Source organism: Haliaeetus leucocephalus, unplaced genomic scaffold (assembly GCF_000737465.1).
Source record: "Haliaeetus leucocephalus isolate CR32 unplaced genomic scaffold, Haliaeetus_leucocephalus-4.0 Scaffold555, whole genome shotgun sequence".
Lineage (NCBI taxonomy): Eukaryota > Metazoa > Chordata > Aves > Accipitriformes > Accipitridae > Haliaeetus > Haliaeetus leucocephalus.
Window position 1 is genome coordinate 18372697 of NW_010972991.1, and position 20600 is coordinate 18393296.

The 20600-nt window shown below is 35.6% G+C and overlaps 1 protein-coding gene across 8 annotated transcripts in view; it reads right to left on the minus strand.

Annotated features, from left to right (window-relative positions):
• Positions 1 to 20600, minus strand: part of VPS13B (vacuolar protein sorting 13 homolog B (yeast)) — a 484692-nt gene that overhangs the window by 317744 nt on the left and 146348 nt on the right. For all 8 annotated transcript variants that reach the window (XM_010577053.1, XM_010577052.1, XM_010577051.1 and 5 more), the window contains 2 exons: positions 9012 to 9146; positions 7982 to 8155 (listed from right to left, as the gene is read on the minus strand). In XM_010577053.1, coding sequence (XP_010575355.1) covers positions 7982 to 8155; positions 9012 to 9146 — 309 coding nt within the window. The remainder of the gene's footprint in view (positions 1 to 7981; positions 8156 to 9011; positions 9147 to 20600) is intronic.

Genomic DNA, 20600 nt, shown 5'->3' on the forward strand with positions numbered 1-20600 from the left:
TTTCAGTGATATCTATTTAGCATCTCATTACAAAAAAATAGCCATGTTATATGAATCATTTACATCACCAAAGTGGTAGTGAGAGCAATATAATTCAATTATAAAACCTGGAAACAGTTTAAACACCATTTGAAAGTAAACAGTTACAGTCCCTTATGCCCATGTCTGGGAAGCATCCAAATGGAAGTTAAAGATCCCAAGGCATTTTTTCAAAATGAGTAGGAACTATCCCAATATGTTGGCCAACATATATTTTCTCAATTAAAAACAGATTTCACTGTCCAAAGCTATGTGTCAGCAATTGCTGAGCCTATGCCTGTCACGTTTCCAAAACTCTTCACACCATCAGTGAGTACCGAGTCACTCTGCTGAATAATGCTTTTCCAGATGCCACAAGTGGAAAAGGTGAATGCATTTTTATCAATATATGAAGCACAGATACATTATCCTATACTGTTATGGAAACAGAAATTATCATTTGAAGCCACATTTAGATCTTTTTGTCATACCAGAAGTGTTAAATATGACTTTGGTGGCCATCTGAAACATTTTGATACCACCAGACTGTAAAGTGAACAGAAATCCTATGGAACACACATGCATACACACAAAATAAAGGTAGCAGAAATAATCTCATATCTGCCATTCCGTAACTTTTACATATTTAATGAGTTTAAAAAAAAGAAAGAAAAAAAGGATTTTTTAACAACTCTTTTTTTGTTGTTACTTTTACAGAATTTTCTAGGTTATGTGTTGTTTAAAGAGAAGGTGGTGACATTTCCTTCATGTACTTTAAAACCTGCATACCCCATATTACCCACCACTCAAGAGCTCAAATCTTCAGTTGCAATACTGAAGCACAAACTCATATCCCAAGAACTACAAGATCACCTACATTATCTATGGGCAGAACGCTGTTATCCTGAGTTAAAAGAAAGCAGAAAGTCAGGCAATGAGCTTCTAAAGAAAAAGGTATAAACCCAGAGGAGAATCAGGCTTTCCAACTCCCTCACTCAACAGATTCCCTAGAGCAATGTCTCAGGCTCCTGCTATTTGGAGTTGAGTCCCCAACTTCATTGTCCAAGTTTTGTTCTTATTTTGCCATATTACCAAACTCTTAAATGATACTATTAAGAAAAGGAAATTGGAAAAAGGCAAAAGCACTTCTTTGGCTAAAGTTATTACTCTTGAGTTCCATAGTGCAGCTGAACTACATCTCAAAGTCAGTCAGGCTTCAAAGAAAAACAGAAATATTTTCAGGGAACTTAACTACACAGGCTGACTTCCTAAAAACTGATAGGACAGATTGCAGCTTTTTTATGTTTGTTTTTTTTTTTTTTTTAAATATCAATTTTTTCAAGTACCATTTTACAAAACTCGGAATCCTATTTAGTTACAATTTCAGAATTCTAGGGTACATATATTGCTGAAGGATTTATGGAATTGAGAGAAACTGAATGCAATGGAAGCAGAGAGATGAAAACAGCTCTTCCCCCAAAAGGATTTGCAGAATTACTTGATGGAAAGTTGAACAAGCTGCCTTATTCCTGCATTGCGTAATTACTGTTCTATAACCAGAAGTTACTGCCAGTTGCCAGTGTTATGCAACCCAATGGAAATAATGTTAATCTAGTTAGCATAATATAGTATGTCCTTCCCTGATGCTACTCCCATGGACATGAAATTCGTAATTGGAGCCAGCAGAGTAACAGACCGTGCTTGAGGACAAGTTCACTGCCCTCTTAGAAAAAGTAGTAAGTGCTGAATCTTTGTAAGACAGTAGACACAGAGGTGATTCAGGTCTGGAAAAATATTTGATACTTAACCTGGCTGTAGTGCACAACTTATTAAGCTATGACGATAATAGGGGACGATGGAGCACACACAAGCTGGTCAATGTACAAAATTAAATGCATTTAAAAATAGGCTTTTACTTTCTTGGATAGGTGTTAACTAACTTGCATTTACCACTGTCACCAACTTGCTCTTCCCCACACCATCTTCCCATCCTGAACTGCTCAGTAGTACCACCAGCGGCCATCCCCACTTGAACTTCCGATAAAATTAAAGGATGTCAGACATGGCATTTACTACAGTTGACTAATTTCAAAATCATAAGAGAGAGAGAAAGGGAGGGAGAAATTGCATTACCACAAAATACTTGCTGCCACAAGTTCTGTCACTCTGAAAACTTCTAAGTTTAGCCTTGCAGTTCAGGCAGTTGAACTGCTATTCTTAATCCAATTTTTAAAACTGCAGGACATTATTAGAAAAATTCTTTTAAAAATGTACACTTATCTGAATTTAAATTCACCCTACTACAACAAAAGACTACATGAACTCTGTGATTTCAGTAACCTATACTATTAGCATTCATATTTTTCCAAGGCAAAATACGAGACTAAGCCAGATTTTAAAAGCAATTAAGAAGATATAAATGTTGTGTGCTGCAAGAGCACAGTACTCAAAAGACCAGAGTCCTGGCAACTATCATAATCCTTTTGAAATTGTTCATATTAAGATTAAAGATCACTTTGTTCCTCTATTCCCACAACTAGTTGGTATGGTAAAAAGATCAGTCCCCTAGTTTTATATGTAACATCTTTAACATTTGCTCTCCTTTCTGTGCATGTGATTAAATGTAACATTTTGAAATCCCAAAGTTCTGAGAAAAACATAAATCCTTGTCCACAGCTGCTGTTTGACTCTGGAAACACATGCATTTTCTTTTCAAGCATCTACCATCAAAAAATCCCGAAGGACTTGAACTGGAGAACACCTGCATCTCTTCATTTAGTTCCAATAACAGAGTCTAAACTTCAAAATTACAAAAATAGATGCTATGTTCAGCTGCAGTTACATTCTGCCCCTAATTCCCGTGAACAAAAATGCTAAGAGCATGAAATCATTCAGGCAAGCTCTGTCATCGAGAGGATAAGATTTTTTGCACCAGAAGCCCAGTGGGAACTTGATAGAAAACTGGCAACAATTACAGATAAAGTACATAGTGAAGTCCTCAGGGAGAGGAAAGGAAATGTAATAAGATAGATGGGTATAATTTTTACACATTTATGCCCAAACCACAAATGTGAATTGTCTTTAATTACTCCAATATATTAAGCATTTTTACTCATTCATTGTATCAAATCTTTCCAAAATACTTCAAATTAGTTTATGAATTCTCTTTTACAAGGTGTCTTTTATTTACTAGCACAAGCACTCACATAAATTAGCACTGAAAACTTAAAAAACTTCATTGTTCCAGCTTTAAAATCCAGACTTTGCAGTATCCCCAGTCTAAGCAGTCAAAAAAAAAAAGTCAAGGAGAGGCTTTCTTAACTGCAAGAAAGAGGGAGTTGGGGGCATATATAGGTATGTATGCATAAAAACAAACATAGGTAAAATCTCTGACCTCCTTTCAAATAAATTCTAACAGATAAAAAATCAGCTGGTTTATTACAGGAAAAAAATAATGTTCTTCCTGGTACAACATTTATGGCACTTTTTTCATGTTTGAAGATGTGATTTCTGCAGTCTTAAAAATATTTTCACTTAATTTATTTTTTTCTTTTGGGGTTGGGGGGGAGACAGAATGGAGTGATCTCATCTAAACTTACAAAATATTGACAGTGGAGAATAAAACCCCAAAATCTTTGGAAGTTCAAGAAAAAAGTAACTTAAATGAGAAATACCAACTTTTTCAAGGTTGAATATTTGCTCTTCAGCCTTCAAGCAGCCTTCACAAACTACAGAAGCCTTCTTACTCTTACTTGGCTCCAGTGGGTACATAAATGTCCCACGCATGAGCATGATATTAATACAGGTACTTTTGTTTATTCCCTTATTTCACTGCTGCATTACTGAATATTTAAGCTGATCTCAAAGAAAACTTTATTAATTTTATTATTTTAGTTTCTCTTGATTTATATGTAATAAAGCTCTCCATACACTCGCTCTGCACGCCCTCCCAATTATTCAGTATAGCAAACCAAACAGAGTTTAATCAGCTCACTTCATCTATTTGGCAGCTGCTCATAATTAAATACTAACACCAGCATTCATTTTGAAATCTCCCTATTTCTCTCAAAGGCCAGGTGAAACAAACAAGGTCTGCAGCTTGCTCCGAGGGTTAATAAAGCCTTTTTTTTTTTTTTTTTTTTTAGAGAAGCAGTAAGAAGACCTTCCCAAGCCCTGGGGTAACAGAATAATCTCCTCTCTTGTATCATTTTATATACTGCAGTCTAGATAAAAATTGGGGAGCATATCCACTGATTTTTACAACTATGCACAGAGATACCTGGGGCAGTTTTTCATACAACGGAAGCGTCTAAAATTAAAAGCACCAGCATGCAGACTTCTATTTAAGGACTAAACAAAATTATATTTCTATTCGCTAACCCTAAACACTTCCTCTGACATAGGTGGATCAGTTTTCCACTGTGCTAATGACACTTTGTGCATCAAACAGTGAAACACTCTTCCTAAATAATCATCAGTATATGCACTTGCTATACATAATACTTTGCCTGTATATGCTATACATCACACACTTGAATGCTGCCCTTTTTGGAATTACATTTTATAGAGTCTTTTCCTTTGCTGATTATACTCAATGCAGTATGGTACTCCTAGAACCACTGTTTTTTTCTCTTCCTCTCAGCAGCAGCAAGTGAAATAGCAAGAAATAAAATACTACTGTAAAATGCTTTATCACTCAAATTGTAAATACACCCTCAATCTTTGCAGGCCCACCTACAGACAAGCAGTAAAAGGAAGCTGCACAACTGTCCTGGTCACCCTGGTTCATATGTTTCAAGTGGTACAAGACAGTAGACAGCTGCTGACTCAACAAGGAGAGGAGGAGGAGGAAATGTCCCCTACCTGTTCTCCAGGTAAATATGCCCTGATTTATTCAACAACCTCATGCCATTTGCACAACCTCCTCCTTAGCATTTTATATCCAAACAACTGCTTTGATTTCAGACCAAGTTGTTTTCCATTCAACTTCACGGATGCATAATGAATTAATTAGTGACTCTTCCTTCACTAATCTTTATATAAGCAAAAGATTTTTAGAAGTCACTTACATAGGCATTGTATTGTATTCCAAGATTCTTCCAGAGTACCCAGAAATTCCCCAGCAATTGCTTCTCTTGGTTTGACACACAATAAGTTATTACATCATTCTATTCTTAACAGGGATGGCTAACTTGCAGCTATTTAGCTTTGTAACTCTCCAATGCACCTGCCCCGCTGCACAGTGTGACCAGCAGCTCCACTGACACTGAGTTTGCAAAGTTTTCTGAATCCTTGTATATGGGGAGAAGTAAACTGAGTTTATCTGAGTGCTGGGTGACAACTTATCCAATCCCACCAAACTGGAACTGCTGTCCCTCTTAGCTCTTTTGAGAAATCATGGATGTATTTTGAGAGCATCAGCTACGCAGCTATTTGTATGTGTACTTTGTAGAGTTGGCAGACTTGGCCAACCCTGGCCTTATCTCCAGCAATCTGATAACACTGAACAATTCTAGATGACTTTTCCCATCTCTCCTGGACGGCTTTTTTCATTCTTTCTACAAGCAGGTTTCACTACTCTCTTCATTCTTCTCTGTAGTCCAAATTCCTATTCCAGAACATCATATCTAACATTATTAAGATAAATTGCTCAAATGCACAACTTCAATACTGCACAATCATCTCCAGTAGTACAGCTTTAAACAACCCTTTTATTCCCCTGAGGCATAAGTTGAATTTGCTGTCAAATTATCCAGTATAGCTTTCTTAATTCCCAGAAGTGACTGCAACTGACAGCAAAAGCATTTTTATGCTATCACTTCATATTTTCTCTCCATGTTTTCACAGTCATAATGGAAAGGATAGCCCTGTCTCCTGCATTAAGTTGCCTCAGTTCCTTCAGCAAGTATTTGAAAGCAAAGGCTTTAATTAACTCCCTCATCCTTTGTATAGAACCTGAGATGATTTAAACATTAATGTTTCCTAGTTTAGTTTATATATATAAAAAAACCACCAAAACTAACAAATCATTTGCAGTACACTATTCTTCATGTTTACTGGGACCAAAGCTTTAACACATCAGTCAGCTTTTCCTTCTCATTTGTCATCAGTCACAGGTGCCACCTTACACATCTAGAGAAGCAGAGCTAGAGTCTGAGCATGCAGGTTAGTAACTACCACTGAGTATGTGGAATCAATGCAACTTTCCAGAGGCACTGGGAGGGGGGGTGGGGAAGTGGGGCACACAGGTGAAGTGTCCAGTGAGTTTTCAATTCTAAAATCTTAGCGTTTTAAATGTATCTCCATTCATCTACAAAACAGGTACCACAGACACTTGTTTATTACAAACCAATTTTCTGCCTTTCAAAGTCCTGGCATATGAGTCTGGCCAGCACTTCATTTGTCGGTGCCTTAATTCTCATAGGCATCTCCTGTCACAACCTATCAAGTACTCTCTACTACCTAATTGGACTATCCATAATACTGATGAGCTAAAATGTATGTGATCACTGTGACCTGCAACAAAAGCAATAATTCTATAATATAGGCAGCTCCTTCAAAATTTAATTAATATTCTAAGACAAAAATCAGAAAATTAAACTGAACAGATCCTCAAAAAAAGGCAGAAAATGCAATAATCAACAACAGTAATAAATACTATTATTATGAACATTTAAAAGCTACTTAAGTGAGACAACAGGTGCAACAGATTTTCACTTTTTTTAAAAAACGGATCTGAAAAATTCAGAGTGTTGAGTCATTAATTCCTTTTCAGCAATGTTTTAGGGGCAGGAATTTAAGATAATTGTTATAAAAACATTGCCGTAAACATTTCCAACATGATGCTCTCCAAGAAACATACAAGTATGGTTACTGAAAAAATAACCTGACAACTGCTGGAGTGCATAGTGGCTCACAAATATTTACTTTACATAAGATTCAAGTGTTGCTTACATATGCACATAAAAATTACAAAGATGGTAATAAATTCACTGTTACTTTTCAGACTAATGACATTCAATAACCATTACACACAAAAAAAAGTAGAGGAAAAAAAGCACAATTTTCAGTTTATTTTTGTGTTTCATAATATTGGGGTCAGCTAATTCTTTTGCCTTCCTTAAACTATATGCTTTTTTGGGTTTGTTCCCCCCCTCATTTGATTCCACTCTTAGCATGGCAACAGGATAAACTTCTAAAAACACGAAAGCATGATTTTTAAAATGCGCCATACTGACAGCAAAACATAGATCCATGTGTATTTTACAAACTATATTATAGTTATTTTAAACTAGATACATTTCAAAATTGTCGGTGTTGCTTTAAAATAGACCCATGTTTTGTTTAAAGCCCACAGAAACCATAAGAATGTCAGGTAAGAGTACTTATGCCCACAAAGTCCACAACACCCTTAAATTTATCCAAGCAACTCTCTGAAAACATTAACTTGTTTCTCATTTAAATCCACCACACCACCAAGCTTGATGACGTCAAATGTGTGCTCTGTAGCATTTTAAAAATCACCTCTTTATTATTAACAAATTTTATGATAAACAAATTCTTAATTTAAATATACATTATGCTGCAAATTTATATGAACCATTTTGAATGCAGTATATAAATTTCTGTATAAGAAGCTCAACCCAATAGATAAAGGCAAGAAAAAAACAAAACTAATATTTTCAACATGGATCTTGCTCCCCCCCTCAAAAGTTTAGAAAAGGTTCTGTATAAATAATTTAAAAGCCAACCAAAGTCAATGAAGCATTCCTCTTTGAAGAAGACATACATCAAAATCCTTTTAGCTTTTGTGTCTCACAGTGAGCTAAAGTTATAATGCGTGCAGTATGTGAAAAAGATACTTTGGCATTTGGCACATTTTATATCAAGCCCCTCTTTTGAAAATTACATTGGATAGGAAAAATGTAATGTGATACCAGCTTAGCAAGAGTCTTGCACTTACCAGAATTGTGGCAGTGGTCCATATACTGTGGAATTTGGATTGTAAAGGCTACCAAATCTGGAGCTAAGAGAGATTCTGGCTTTCTACTCTCATTGAGCCATTTACTGCTGTGTAAGTCTCTGGTGTCAGAAGGGCCTTGAATTAAAGGAATCAGCTTCTCTTTTCCACAGTCACCTAAGATAAAGATTAGACTCCTTACAGCTTTTACCGTAACAAGATAAATTTTCAACACATACACATTCACTAGTCCAAAGAGAACAGCTATTAACATTGTAAATACAGAATAAGAAGAGGAAATAGAAAGAGCAAACTCATATAAACTGTTAAACAACTTCCTCAATGTTATCTTGTAAAACGTCTTTACATCCAGGAGGATTTCAAATAAAGTAATCAATTCTCTTTAAAATAGTAATTCCATCCCAACTTTATAACATAATATCTTTAAAAATCACCATGAACTCAATTTAGAGTTAAATATACTATGTTTTTAATGTTCTTGACATTAGCTGCCTTTATATATGAAGACATCATAGACATTGATAGGAAAAGTTCCTGCATGCTCTTCAAGAAAAATTCTGTTAAAGAAATTTAAAACCTATTTATCACAGAGCCCTCAAAAATTTCAAAAGCAAGATACATGCTTCTAGTATTAATGGAAAATGAAACATTAAACAACAGAATACATCGAAATTATGCTACGAATAAAGCAAAATGCAAATATTCTGTGCAATATGAAAATGCAGTTATTCCAGTTTCTTCAGTGCTTTCAGATTAATATTTGTCTCAGCAGGAAAAAAAAAAAAAATCTTTATTTTTTTATTCAGTGTAAAAATTGACTATACTGGGGCCAGACTGGATCATCCTGGCATACTTAACAATAATAATAAAAACCCCAAAACAGAATACAAAAAAACCTCTCTGATTCATAGGAACAATGAGTAAATTCTTGTTTCAGTAACTCTCCTTGTAAAAAGCAAGGCCAATTCTCCTATACAGGCAATAAAGTTTTACATGGTCCAGCTGCACATACCTGGGGCTTTGGCACAAATTTTTATTGATCCCACGGTCCCAGAGGCACATTTGACCAATGATGTGCCGCAGTACTTCAATTCAACATTCTGGATTGAACCCTCAAGAGTTGGCAGGGGATTCTTAGATTTCACACCTAATAAAAGAAAACTGCAAATGTACTAGCCGGTTGAATTTAAATATTTTTATATTCCTTCACCAAGGCATTTAAACTTAATTATACTTTAATTATCTACCTTAGATGTTCTTATAGCATTTTTGTTGTGATTCACAGTTTTTAAATGGAAGTGAGAGAATGCTGTATATGGGCATTTTAATACAAAGTTATGCATAAAATATATAAAGATACTGTGAGGAAAACACACAAGGCCACTTAGAAATTGGAATAATAAACATGTATATATACACATACATACACTTTTGTTTTCACTTTATAAGTGCCACCTCAACTATTCTCTTTCATGTTTTTATTATGATCCTTTCATTTCAGGATCTTAAAATGACTAAGTGTTTTCAGCTTACATTTAGACGACAACATTTTACTTGGTAGCAATGTAAAGCATTAAATCCATGCAGCTGAACGGCACAGAAAGCCAATGGCACACTTGCCATTTTTCAATGGAAACTGGAGTTCAAACCTTGCCTTAGGTCAAAAGTGGAAATAAGTTTTGGTGGTCTTTCTTCAGCCCCCATTTGTGCACACCAGAAAACTACCGCACCGGTTGGAAGAAATTGGTGCTATTGGCAGTCACTTCTGAAGAGCTGCATAGAACCATGGCAGCAGCAGCAGGGGATCTTACAAGTCAGGACTGAGATATGTTGGCAGAGCTTGAGGGCAGCCCCCAAACAGCCCCAGAGCATGGGTGGAAGAAGCCAGCCCTCCTATTCTGTACAGCACTGCCTATCAGAAGAAAATACGTAAATTTACTTGCAAATTGGAAATAAATAGTTTCAACACCTGTAAGAATTATGAAAGGAAAAACTAACAGAAGTTACCATTTTTTATGGGTTTTTCCCCTCATGCAAAAGTGACTTGGAATTTGTCAGTTAAAATTGGCGAGCAGCTTGTTAATTATGCAAACATTAGTATAATTATGGAACTGTTTCCTCGCATATGTAACATAGAATTTGTTCCAAAATCCATAATCATGCAAGGAAAGTATTATAGAATATCAGGTAAAAAAACCAACTTTAAAGCATTTTGATATGTGTGTCAAGATTATACACATTAAAGAAACTTAATATATTCTCTACAGAATTAACTCAGTAGTTTTTTTGCACAATCTCCTAAAGACTTATCCCAAAGAACAACCTTTAACATATAATAACTAGTACACAAAAATTCCTAAAAAATGATAGGAAACAGAAGATTTAGGATTAAACCTGGTAATTGTGCTTACTTCACTGTGCCTATTCCAGTTCCTAAACATTGAAGTGTATTTGGTAGTGCATATACAATCATTTGGTAAGCAGACTTCCTGACATATATTCATTTAAGTTTTGTTCTGCTACGACATTAAAATAATTTTTTAATAAAAAGTACTTTCCAAAATAGGAAGAGAAAAGCAGCATACGAAGAGACACATGGCATTTAGTAAACCAGACTGACATGTGAAAGTAGGTTCCACATTCTGTGCATACTTTGTTACCAAAATTTAGCCTGTCTTTTGTGTTCGAGGTATGCCCAGCCTTTTCCCAATTTGTGATTCAGGAGGGCTTCAGGCTCAAAGAATGCTCCCTGCAACCCATTTGTGTGCCTGCCACTAACAACACCCCATCAGTTCTCAGTCTGAAAGATCAGCTACCAGTTTTAGTCTCATGAATACACCCTCATTCCCAGTCTTGCCCAGGGTAAGCCTCTTTTAAAGCTGAAAATCCCCTTTGATCTAAGGTGTAGTATCAGACACAACACATGAATTTGTCAAAAGCTGATAGGGTATCTTTAGGCATCTCCTAGTCTTGGCTCTGCCTCCTCATACCTCCTATAAACTTGTGCAAATAGAGGCCATTGCGTTGAAAAGAAAAAAAGAAAAGAAAAAAGAAAAAAAAAGTATGTTTTTCCATGTCTTCTGCCTATTCCAAACCAAAGATTACAAAATACTGTTAGTAGCAGCCAAGATTACAGTCAAAGCAAAACACATTTGAGTTCATAATTTGACCCCCATCTTTCAAGTCTTCTCAAAACTGGTAGCTTCTTGCTGTTCCCATCTTCCAGCAACTCTTTTATGCTTCAAAATACAAAGTGTGATGCCCAATACATTTCTCTCACTTCACTATGGAAGATCAACTACTTTTAAAACCAAGTATTTTCCATCATGGAGTCCGCTTTTAGATGCATTACCCTGGACAACCTCTCTGCATTAAGACTAAAACTTTCCATGTTAGTTACATGCATAACTTGAATTTTGTTTTAGTATCATATTTGAAAACAAGGAACCAAGTTCCAGGTGATCATGCTCCCTATTTGTTTCTATTCACTCCTATTCCCTCACCAAATGACTTCTGGAATCGTTGAATTTCAACAAGATATGGCAGCGTTACTGAAGACATTTATTTCCTACAATCTGCATAAAAACGTGGGTATATTTGTCCTGCTACCTGACCAGTCAGCATATGCATCACAGTCAGCAAAGCATAGCTCAAACTATAGCTAGTGCACTGTTTTTCACCCAGCCAATATTTAGGGATCATGATGGGAAGCTAGGAAAGCTGAATGGCTTGACTTTTAAGAAACCCACAAACCCTTAATACGTAATCATATAATTAACTATTATATTTTAATGCATACGAAGAAGTAACTGATAGCAGTAAATAAACTATTTCTTTCTGTAACATCTGTTAGAGGGATAGGATGAACACCTCAATAATTTTCAACTATTTGAAAAGAAAATAGAAGAGTATTAGGAAAACATAGCATAATCATGCTCCTCCGTTTCTACGTTACTTTGATGTCAAATGGCATCATCATCCTGCTCCCAGTTTTAACAGCTGATAACCACAGCACACCACAGTAATCAAGGAGAAGTTGCAAGAAATATTAATTCTGTTCAGGTTGCACAACTCTGGACAGGGGGATACTCAGAAAACCCATTTATTAAATATTAAAATCCTATACAGAGCCTACAGTAAGGAATAAGGAACTTAGGATGTCTAACTAGACTTTCATCACAAAGACAAAAATCACCTGAACCTAAGGTGATTTCCCCTTACTCAATTACAAGTCTCTTTTTCAAAGTACAGAAAGTTTAGAGACTTTTAGTGAACCATTTATAAGGAATAGGTTTAATATAGGGAAACAGCACATTTTCTTAAGTCTCTGAAAATTTTTGGAAATTATGAACCATCCCTCAAACTGATCAAATTGGCAAGGTGCTCTATAAGAATAAAGAAGCCTTGTTTCCTACGTATGCCTCTGACTATCTGTAGCTTCCATCCATGTAACTTTAGTTCTTCCCAAATATCCTCCCTTATTATCTCTTTCATCATTATAGTATCATTATAAAATCAAAGTCTCAACAGTTGTACACATAGCTAAAATATTCCTTAAATACCTACTTGAGCAAACAAATGTTTAAGCGAGTGAACACTGGGGCTTCCTTCCCTCTCCTCAATGTTTATAAACTTTTTTGAAGTAGTGTCTTCTCACAGGGTTGATTGAGCAGGAAAATGTTAAAACTCCTAGACAAGAAATGCTTCATGCCTCCAAATACTAACTCAAATTTAGTATGGAGACAAACACTCCATAGGATTTTAATTAAGACATTGAGCATGAATTCAAAGAGGAACTAGGGAAACGAAATCTATCATTGCCAACAGCAACATTATCCAAATTCAACGTCCTGCAAATGAAACATGAGAAAGGCTTATTTCTAAGGTGCAAGACAACAAAGTAGAATTTGTGCTGTACTCGCTCTGGAATCACGCTTTCAAAAGCAGCACTGTGATTTACTTGACTTTGTTGCTCAGTGGAGTCAAAATTGGAGAACAGAGCAACCATGTTTGTTTTTCAGTACACCTCACATTTTCTTTAGTTAATTTATTATTTTCATCAAGAACATGGTAATCAAAGACTTTATGAAGATAGACACATATACCTGTCTCCACCAAATATAATCTATGGCTGCTTCCAGATGAAAATGATGATTTTCTAGTTGTGTGATTTTTGCACTGGAAACATCTCGCCCATTGTAGAACTATTTGCAGTAAAAATCAAGTCTTTCCTTCCCAATATGTAACCATGTTTATACTTGGTGGTCAAACATAATCTGTTTTAGCTGAATCACTCTTATCACACATGGAATACAACACATCATGACAGACCTGAAAAGGTGTTCTTTCCGTACTGCAGAATGCCAAAATAGGCAGAAAGGTTTTCTAACTTAAAATCTACTATGCCTTGACAATTTACACTTTGTGCACACAAACTCACTTTAATTTCAACTCCAAGCCTAAATAGCCATTTTGTTCTAGAAACATGCACAGAAGTATCACACCATTGAGGAAGGTTCTCCCACACTTTAAAGCAGGCATTCACATCCTCCCCCCAAACTTTTCCGGTCATAGCTTTGATCCTCTCCAGGTACATAACCCAACTATGCAGCTTGCCCCAAGTCCCTACATTCAATGACATTCTATGTGCAAGCAGGAGGGAATCAAATATCTAAAGGCAGGTCACAATTGTGTCTTTATAGATCAGCCCAGGATTTCTGCTAACAAGCCTATTAATGCTAGGCAATATTTTAATTTTAGACTTTTTTTAAACAAGTTACCTAACTAGTGATTTTACCAATGGCTTATACATCTTCTACCAATCCATTCGTGGTAAGGTGAATTTGCAATGATTAATGGAAAACCAAGGTACAAAATCTAAACTGATCAATAAGAAATACAGGAAACCAGCAAAAGAGGTATGTTACTGATTCTGAGGACAAGAGTCAGGACTATGTGCCGCCAAATCCCTGAAATACAATAAATAATTCTTTAGAAAGATCATAAAAGAGAGAACTGCAAAGTATGAAATAGGAAATGAATAAGGCATGACTAAAACTTCTAGAAACAGCTCCACATGAATTCTCTCCATATTTAGGTTATGGCCTCAGAAGGAAAAATTTCAATATTTAAAGCATTAAGTACCAGTAAACTATGCTTTGGCAACATGATATAGTAAAAGACTGTCACATACATGTCAAAATGATTTCAAACTCAGTAAAAAGACAAATCCATGAATAAAAGCAAGGAGCTATTAACCAAACGAAATAACATTTAGGCCTAAGTCTTACTGGAATCAAGAAAAAATGTCCAATTATTTTCACAGAAATATATATTTAAGTTTTACACGACTGACACAGAAAAGCTAGTAAACAAATCAAAGCATAAGAGAAACCTCATTTCTTTCATGAGAGATACTCATTTGCGTGCAGTCCCTGCTTAAGCAGTGCCCTCACTGAGAACTTCTGAAAGTCTGTACTGAACTTGGTTAGAGACGGCACTTCTGAGGAACTTGAAGATAAAACCAAACTTAATTCCTTCCTCCTTGCAGTACAAACATAACAGAAGCCACAACGACCAGCTCTAGCTGGCATTGGCCCTACTTCTCACATTCAAAGCATTGGGGGAGCATGAGCTTTCATGTTCTTCCTTGCAGTAAAACAGCAGCAGTGTAGGAACTTCAACAACTTGTTCGATCACTGTGCTTCCTTGCACACAACACCTGAAAACACTGGGGGGTTTGTGTTTGGGGTATTTTTTCTTCCTTTTTTTTTTTTTAATTGGAAAAAAAGAGAAAAAGAGAGATTTTCTAAAATGTAGAAGCCAGGTTATAAATACTTTCTCAGTTTTTCCTGTAGTAAAACTAAATCTTTGTGATGAAGTTCCCCAAACATCTTTACTGTGTTCACAATTCCACATTTTTAATCTGTCACCATAGTCTGCAGACCACATTTTGCAGCCCTAATATAGACACTCACAGGCTATTATTTTCTTTCTTCTACAAAACAGTAATTCAGGCAGCTTATTTTACAGAGGTGTCAAGAGATTGGTCTATTTTTTTCTAACTCAACTTTATTTAGCATTACTATTGCTATTCTGATCATCATAATTATTTATTTTCTTGTAACTGTGTCAACCAGTTTTCAGTCTATATATCACTATATTCTAAGAAATTACTGTTTCATCCCCACCCACTCCCAAGACCTAACACGGCAATAACAACAGGATTATAGTAGACTTGTCTTGCCTCCAATGTATGGCGAGGTGGACAGATTTTCTGCTGTCTTGAGCTTCTTGTGCCACAGTTCCACACCTAAAAGAAACCTGTCCTAAAAAAAAAAAAAAAAGCTCTGCTTTCATTTTCTCTTCAACTATGGTACTCAAAGGAAAATGCATGGAAGGGTGAAAGCAGTTATTGACAGACTGAAATACTCCCTAAAGAAGGTCAAGCTGCTTTCTTCTTGGGCAACAATAACTAAATATTTATCTATGTAAGTATCTACCATTCTCTTCATCAGAACATAAGCTGCAAAAAGCACATATATGCACACACACACACAACACAAAAATGAATCTCCTCACATACTTTCAGTATTTTCACAGACAGATTTCAGGGCCAAGCACACAGCCAGTCATACACTGGTCTTCACTTTGGAGATGAATATTAAAACCTCTGTAACTAACCACTTTAATCCTTAAACTGCCTGTAAACTAATTAAGGCTTCTCCATTTCCTAAACACTAAAAAAGACATAGGACCATCATTTAGTAATTGGAGATTTACATATTGCAAAAAAAATTTCCCAGCTTGCTAAAGAACAACAGCATTTCGCCTACAGGGAGAGCCATTTATATCTGGCAAATCCCTGTTGCTACATTCCCGTTTTGAGACTCCACACAACACCCTTCATACAGGTCCCCACCTGCCTTAATCCACAAACTTCTTGATTTCTCTAAAATCCTACTTCAAATGGAGTTAAATAAAAAAACTGTGATTCAAAGACTGAAAACCAATATTGAAGAAGTCAGAGAACATTTGGAATAATATGTTTAAGGCATTCTAGGTCAGAGGCACCTTTGAATAATTCCTTATTGATAATCTGTTTTAAGTGATTATCCAGTCAGGTAAAATAATGCTTTAATTTTGAATGCTCATAGAACAACTAAGCATCTACCACTGAAAAAAGCCCACTTTTCTGAAAATACAACAGAGCTGGGAAACGTTTCAGAACTCCCCTTACCCATTGTACTAAGGCTGGTCAGCAAACATTTACGGACTTACTACCACAACCTATCAAAAGGACATTGACCATCCTGAAACATTCTCAGTGTAGGGTACAGAAATACAATCCATACAGCCCAACTGCTGCTCCTTTTGATCTAAACAGCCAACATTTAGTGGAGGAATACCACCTTCCATCTTTAAACATATATAGTACTGCAAATAGCTCTAAAACCTTGCTGTGAGAAGCGTAGTTTTGGGCAACTTTTTATTAACCTCATTATTGTTAACATGCAGGCTATTTAGGCATTGCCAATTATAAGCATACCTAATTGAAGCTATTATTTTAGATTTGGCAACATGACACTGGTCAGGACACAGGATTAAAGTAGCTTTAGTGGCACTGTTCCTGCTGTTGTAAACAGAGGTTCAAAAAGAAGAAAAGGATTGATTTTCTTTTCTGCACAATTCAACAGCTGCATTTCAGATACCGCTGTATCATTTGAGACAAATGGTAGAAGCCCAAGTTAATGCATTAAAACAACTTTTGTCTTCCAAGAAAATGCAGAAAAACTATCAGAATCTGAATTTCTAACTCTTAAAAAGCATGTCCTATCAATCCTCTTATCTATACATTGTCAGCGGACAAATGCTAAAAATGACATGGATGCAAATGCTTCCAGAATACAGATAAATAAGAACTTGAGAAACTTTCACCATAAAGTATTTGAAGCAAGATCCTGAAAAAGATGGAGAGAGGAAAGAGCTTACAGTTTCCACCCCTAGCAACACACCCTTTGGTTGGAAGCATGCACTCACGATCAGTTGCTTCCATCTGAGTCATATAAGCCTCTACCCCTTTCAAATACAGTAGTTTTGCTGTATCTGAGGATAAGTTCAATAGGTCATGCAAAATGTCAACACGTAAAGTATATTAAACCACTTTCTCATTAATATATGCTAATATGATCACCAAAAAAAATTAACTGCATTTTCTGTCCTGAGTTTCTCTTAAGTCTACTTCAAGTTCAATCCAGTACCAGTTCAAATGCCTTATCTTCAAATATGCTAAGTATAAGTTGCAATATATCTTAGGTTCTGGAATAAAACCTGTATTTTACAACCCTTCTGTTAGTATAAAGGTGCATAGTAACTAGAGAAAAAGGACATCTACAGCTTTCTAGGACAGCAAAATGTGGGATGAAAGAACAAAGTCTTAGAGAAACCAGAGGTCATCTCAGATCTCACCGCCTTCTGTTTCAACTGTGGAGCTCATTTCTCTAAAACGTATCTATTTAAACAAACTATTTGGCAACTACGAAACTAATAAAGCCTGGTTACCTATGAGTTTGTATTCCTTTGCCTCATTCACCAGAGCAGATGCAAACCTTAAAGTGCTATGTAACATACCTACTATGCAAGAGACAAGAAATGCCAGATCTCACCTGGACCTACACATGGTTATGAGGTTCCCTGTAACACACATGACACCTGGTCACCTGCTTGCTGTCAAACAGAGTATCTAATGAATGAAATCTCTCACAAGCTCAATTTGAGATAATTGCATATAGGACAGAACAGTTATGGACCACTAAAAAGGTCAACAGTTGAGGATTCTAGACCGCAAAGGTTTATAAAAATTCAAAAGAAGGGCAGGTGTGTTCAGTAACAGTATTATCAAAAAAATAAAGAACTAACATCTAAGGTGTAATCATTAACAGTTTGATTTCCTGAGTTGCTGGGGATGGTGGGGGAAAGCAAAAGAGAACATTAACATCTTTCAGTTAGGAAGTAAAGACAGACAGTAGTTGTGTAGTTAAAAGATGGACAACAGAGGTTGCTGTTGGGAACACTGACTGTTAAGAAGTAGGAAATAGCAGGAAGACAGTAATTCAGACAGGGTGGGTAAGTAAAACATGATAGATATTACATGGAAAAAGATTAAAATACACTATATCAGTATTATCTTGAACAGCCTCCCCATGATTTTCCTTTTCAGACAGTATATGCTGCTTTAAAGAACAGAAAGATCTGAGGGTACCCCCTCATATAGAGTTTTCCAGGCACATAGATGACAAGATTTCACTTTCTTTAAAAATGAGTTTTGTTTCTAACTGGAGTATCATTCAATCACAGTTTTCTATATGGCACTGCATTTCTTAATGATACCACCGTGCTCCTCCCAGCAATTTAAATTTACACTGTTTAGAATATAAACTTAAAAACACAATGCTCTAAGTTTAACAAAAATCTTTTTATTTTCTTTTAAATATTCCATGCAACTACTGAGGACTTAAAGAGAAACAGTACATTTAGTGTCTGGAATGGCAGTTTCTTACACCAGGAGAATATTAACCTTTAATCCTTGAAATCATTAAAGAAATGTTTGTAGAAATATTTTTAGCCTCTTTATCTGGTCAAAGTACTGGAAGTTAAGTCGTGTCTGTACAAACCAATCATTTCACCAGCAGTTTTATATTTCTTTAAAGCCTCATATAAAAAGCACCTGCTTAAAGTGAGTAATGGAGTTTTATATTCATTGCACTTAGGAACAGCGTATGTAACCTATTCCGTTTTCCTCCCTTGTGGAATATATTTCAGCTTATATTGCACAGCACATTACCGATGTGTATAAAGACTCTCTGATCAGCAATTTGGACTGCAGACAGCAACCTGCATGAGTACACTTTTTTCCCCTGCCTAAATACAGTATCCACTTGATTCACCAACACAAATTAAAACCATCCTTTAAATATGATGATCTCACCTTCACAGTGAATACATGAAGCCCATACATGCTAACACCATAACAATGTCAGGCTACAATCTACAGCATATACACTGCACAACCAACAAGCAATAGACGTGCTGTCAACATTATAAAAAAAGAAGCTTATATATAATCTTCTCTGGCTAAAGAATACAAAATCTCCATTAGCATGATTAATTTCTGAGAGGTTAAAAATCTTCCTGTCTATTAAGATACAAAAAAGAAGAAAATCCAAATGCAAGGGAAGTCCTGTAACACAGCATATATTACGGACACAATTTAATCTTGGAATTAGCATTTTGTCAAAAGAAAGCATGAAAAAGGGTACTTCCACACTATAGCTTATTAAAGCACATGCTTGTGACATACTTCTTTATAGTTGAGAAATTTAAGGAATTCCTTAACTCAACCTCAGCATAAGGTTTCCCTTCAGAGTTATTTACTACTGTATTTTGATAAAAGTATAAACTTGCAATAGCCTAACAATAGTGTTCTTAAGTTATAACAACATTCATATTGGACTCAAGTATGTAATATAGGCATGACCACGTTATAAAAAGAACATACTATTTTTAAGTAAGCTCCTGTTTTTCATTTAAAAAAAACCCTGAACTTTGACAGGACTATTTAAATAATTTCTGTAAATACTTCTGCACAATTAACCAGAATCATACAACTGTATTCATGAATTCATTGTAATATGTATTACCATATTATGCACAGAAAGTACAATGATTTCAATGTATTTCAGTGTCCTTAGCAGACTGATTTATCCTCTATGCACAGAATCATACCTTCACAAAAGCAGCTGCTACCTTAAAGTAGACAGTTACTCTTTGCATCTTCTCCCATCCACTTCTCTTTAAGTTGCTAAGTTTTAAACAACATGGAAAATAAATTTGCCAGAACAACTTAAACTAAGCATAGAATTACCCGTCAGTATTATTGCACGTAAGTACTTACTCACTGAACTAAACAGGAAGGAGGACTATATTACATTAGCTTGATTAGTACCTCATGGAATGCTGCAGAAGAAGTTCTGAGGTCAAGGCAAGTTTACAGAGCCCATGAGAAGTAGAAGGAATAGATATTCTATAGTCATACATTTGAAGAAGTAATATCTGTGATTGGGGAAGTACAGTTTTCTAACTTACTGTGATTAGGTTAGCACTACAGTAAGCATGTTTGTTATAAATTTTAACTCTGATATACTTCATACAATAAATCTTAATAAATCTACCCAATATTAAAATATGGGAGGAAGAGAGGGCTTCAAAGTTAAAATGAAATCCTGATAAATCTTCACAGTATCTTAAAATGATATCCAAAGGAGAATTTGAAAACTAAAAAAAAAAATTAACTTTTTAATACAGAGGAACATTACTATGAACTTACTTTTTACAATGCTGGGGTTTTTTTGCCAATTAGATGTCCTTACCTAAATTTCAAATATGTACTGAATGTCCTTATAGGAATTATAGCTCGGCTTAGTTTATAAAAAGGAGGCCTATATGAATGCCAGTTGTATGCTTTTCAACAGAAGGATGTAAACTTATTTAGCAATGTTTTTCTCTTTCATCTTATCTCTAGTTTCTGTGTAGATTTATAATG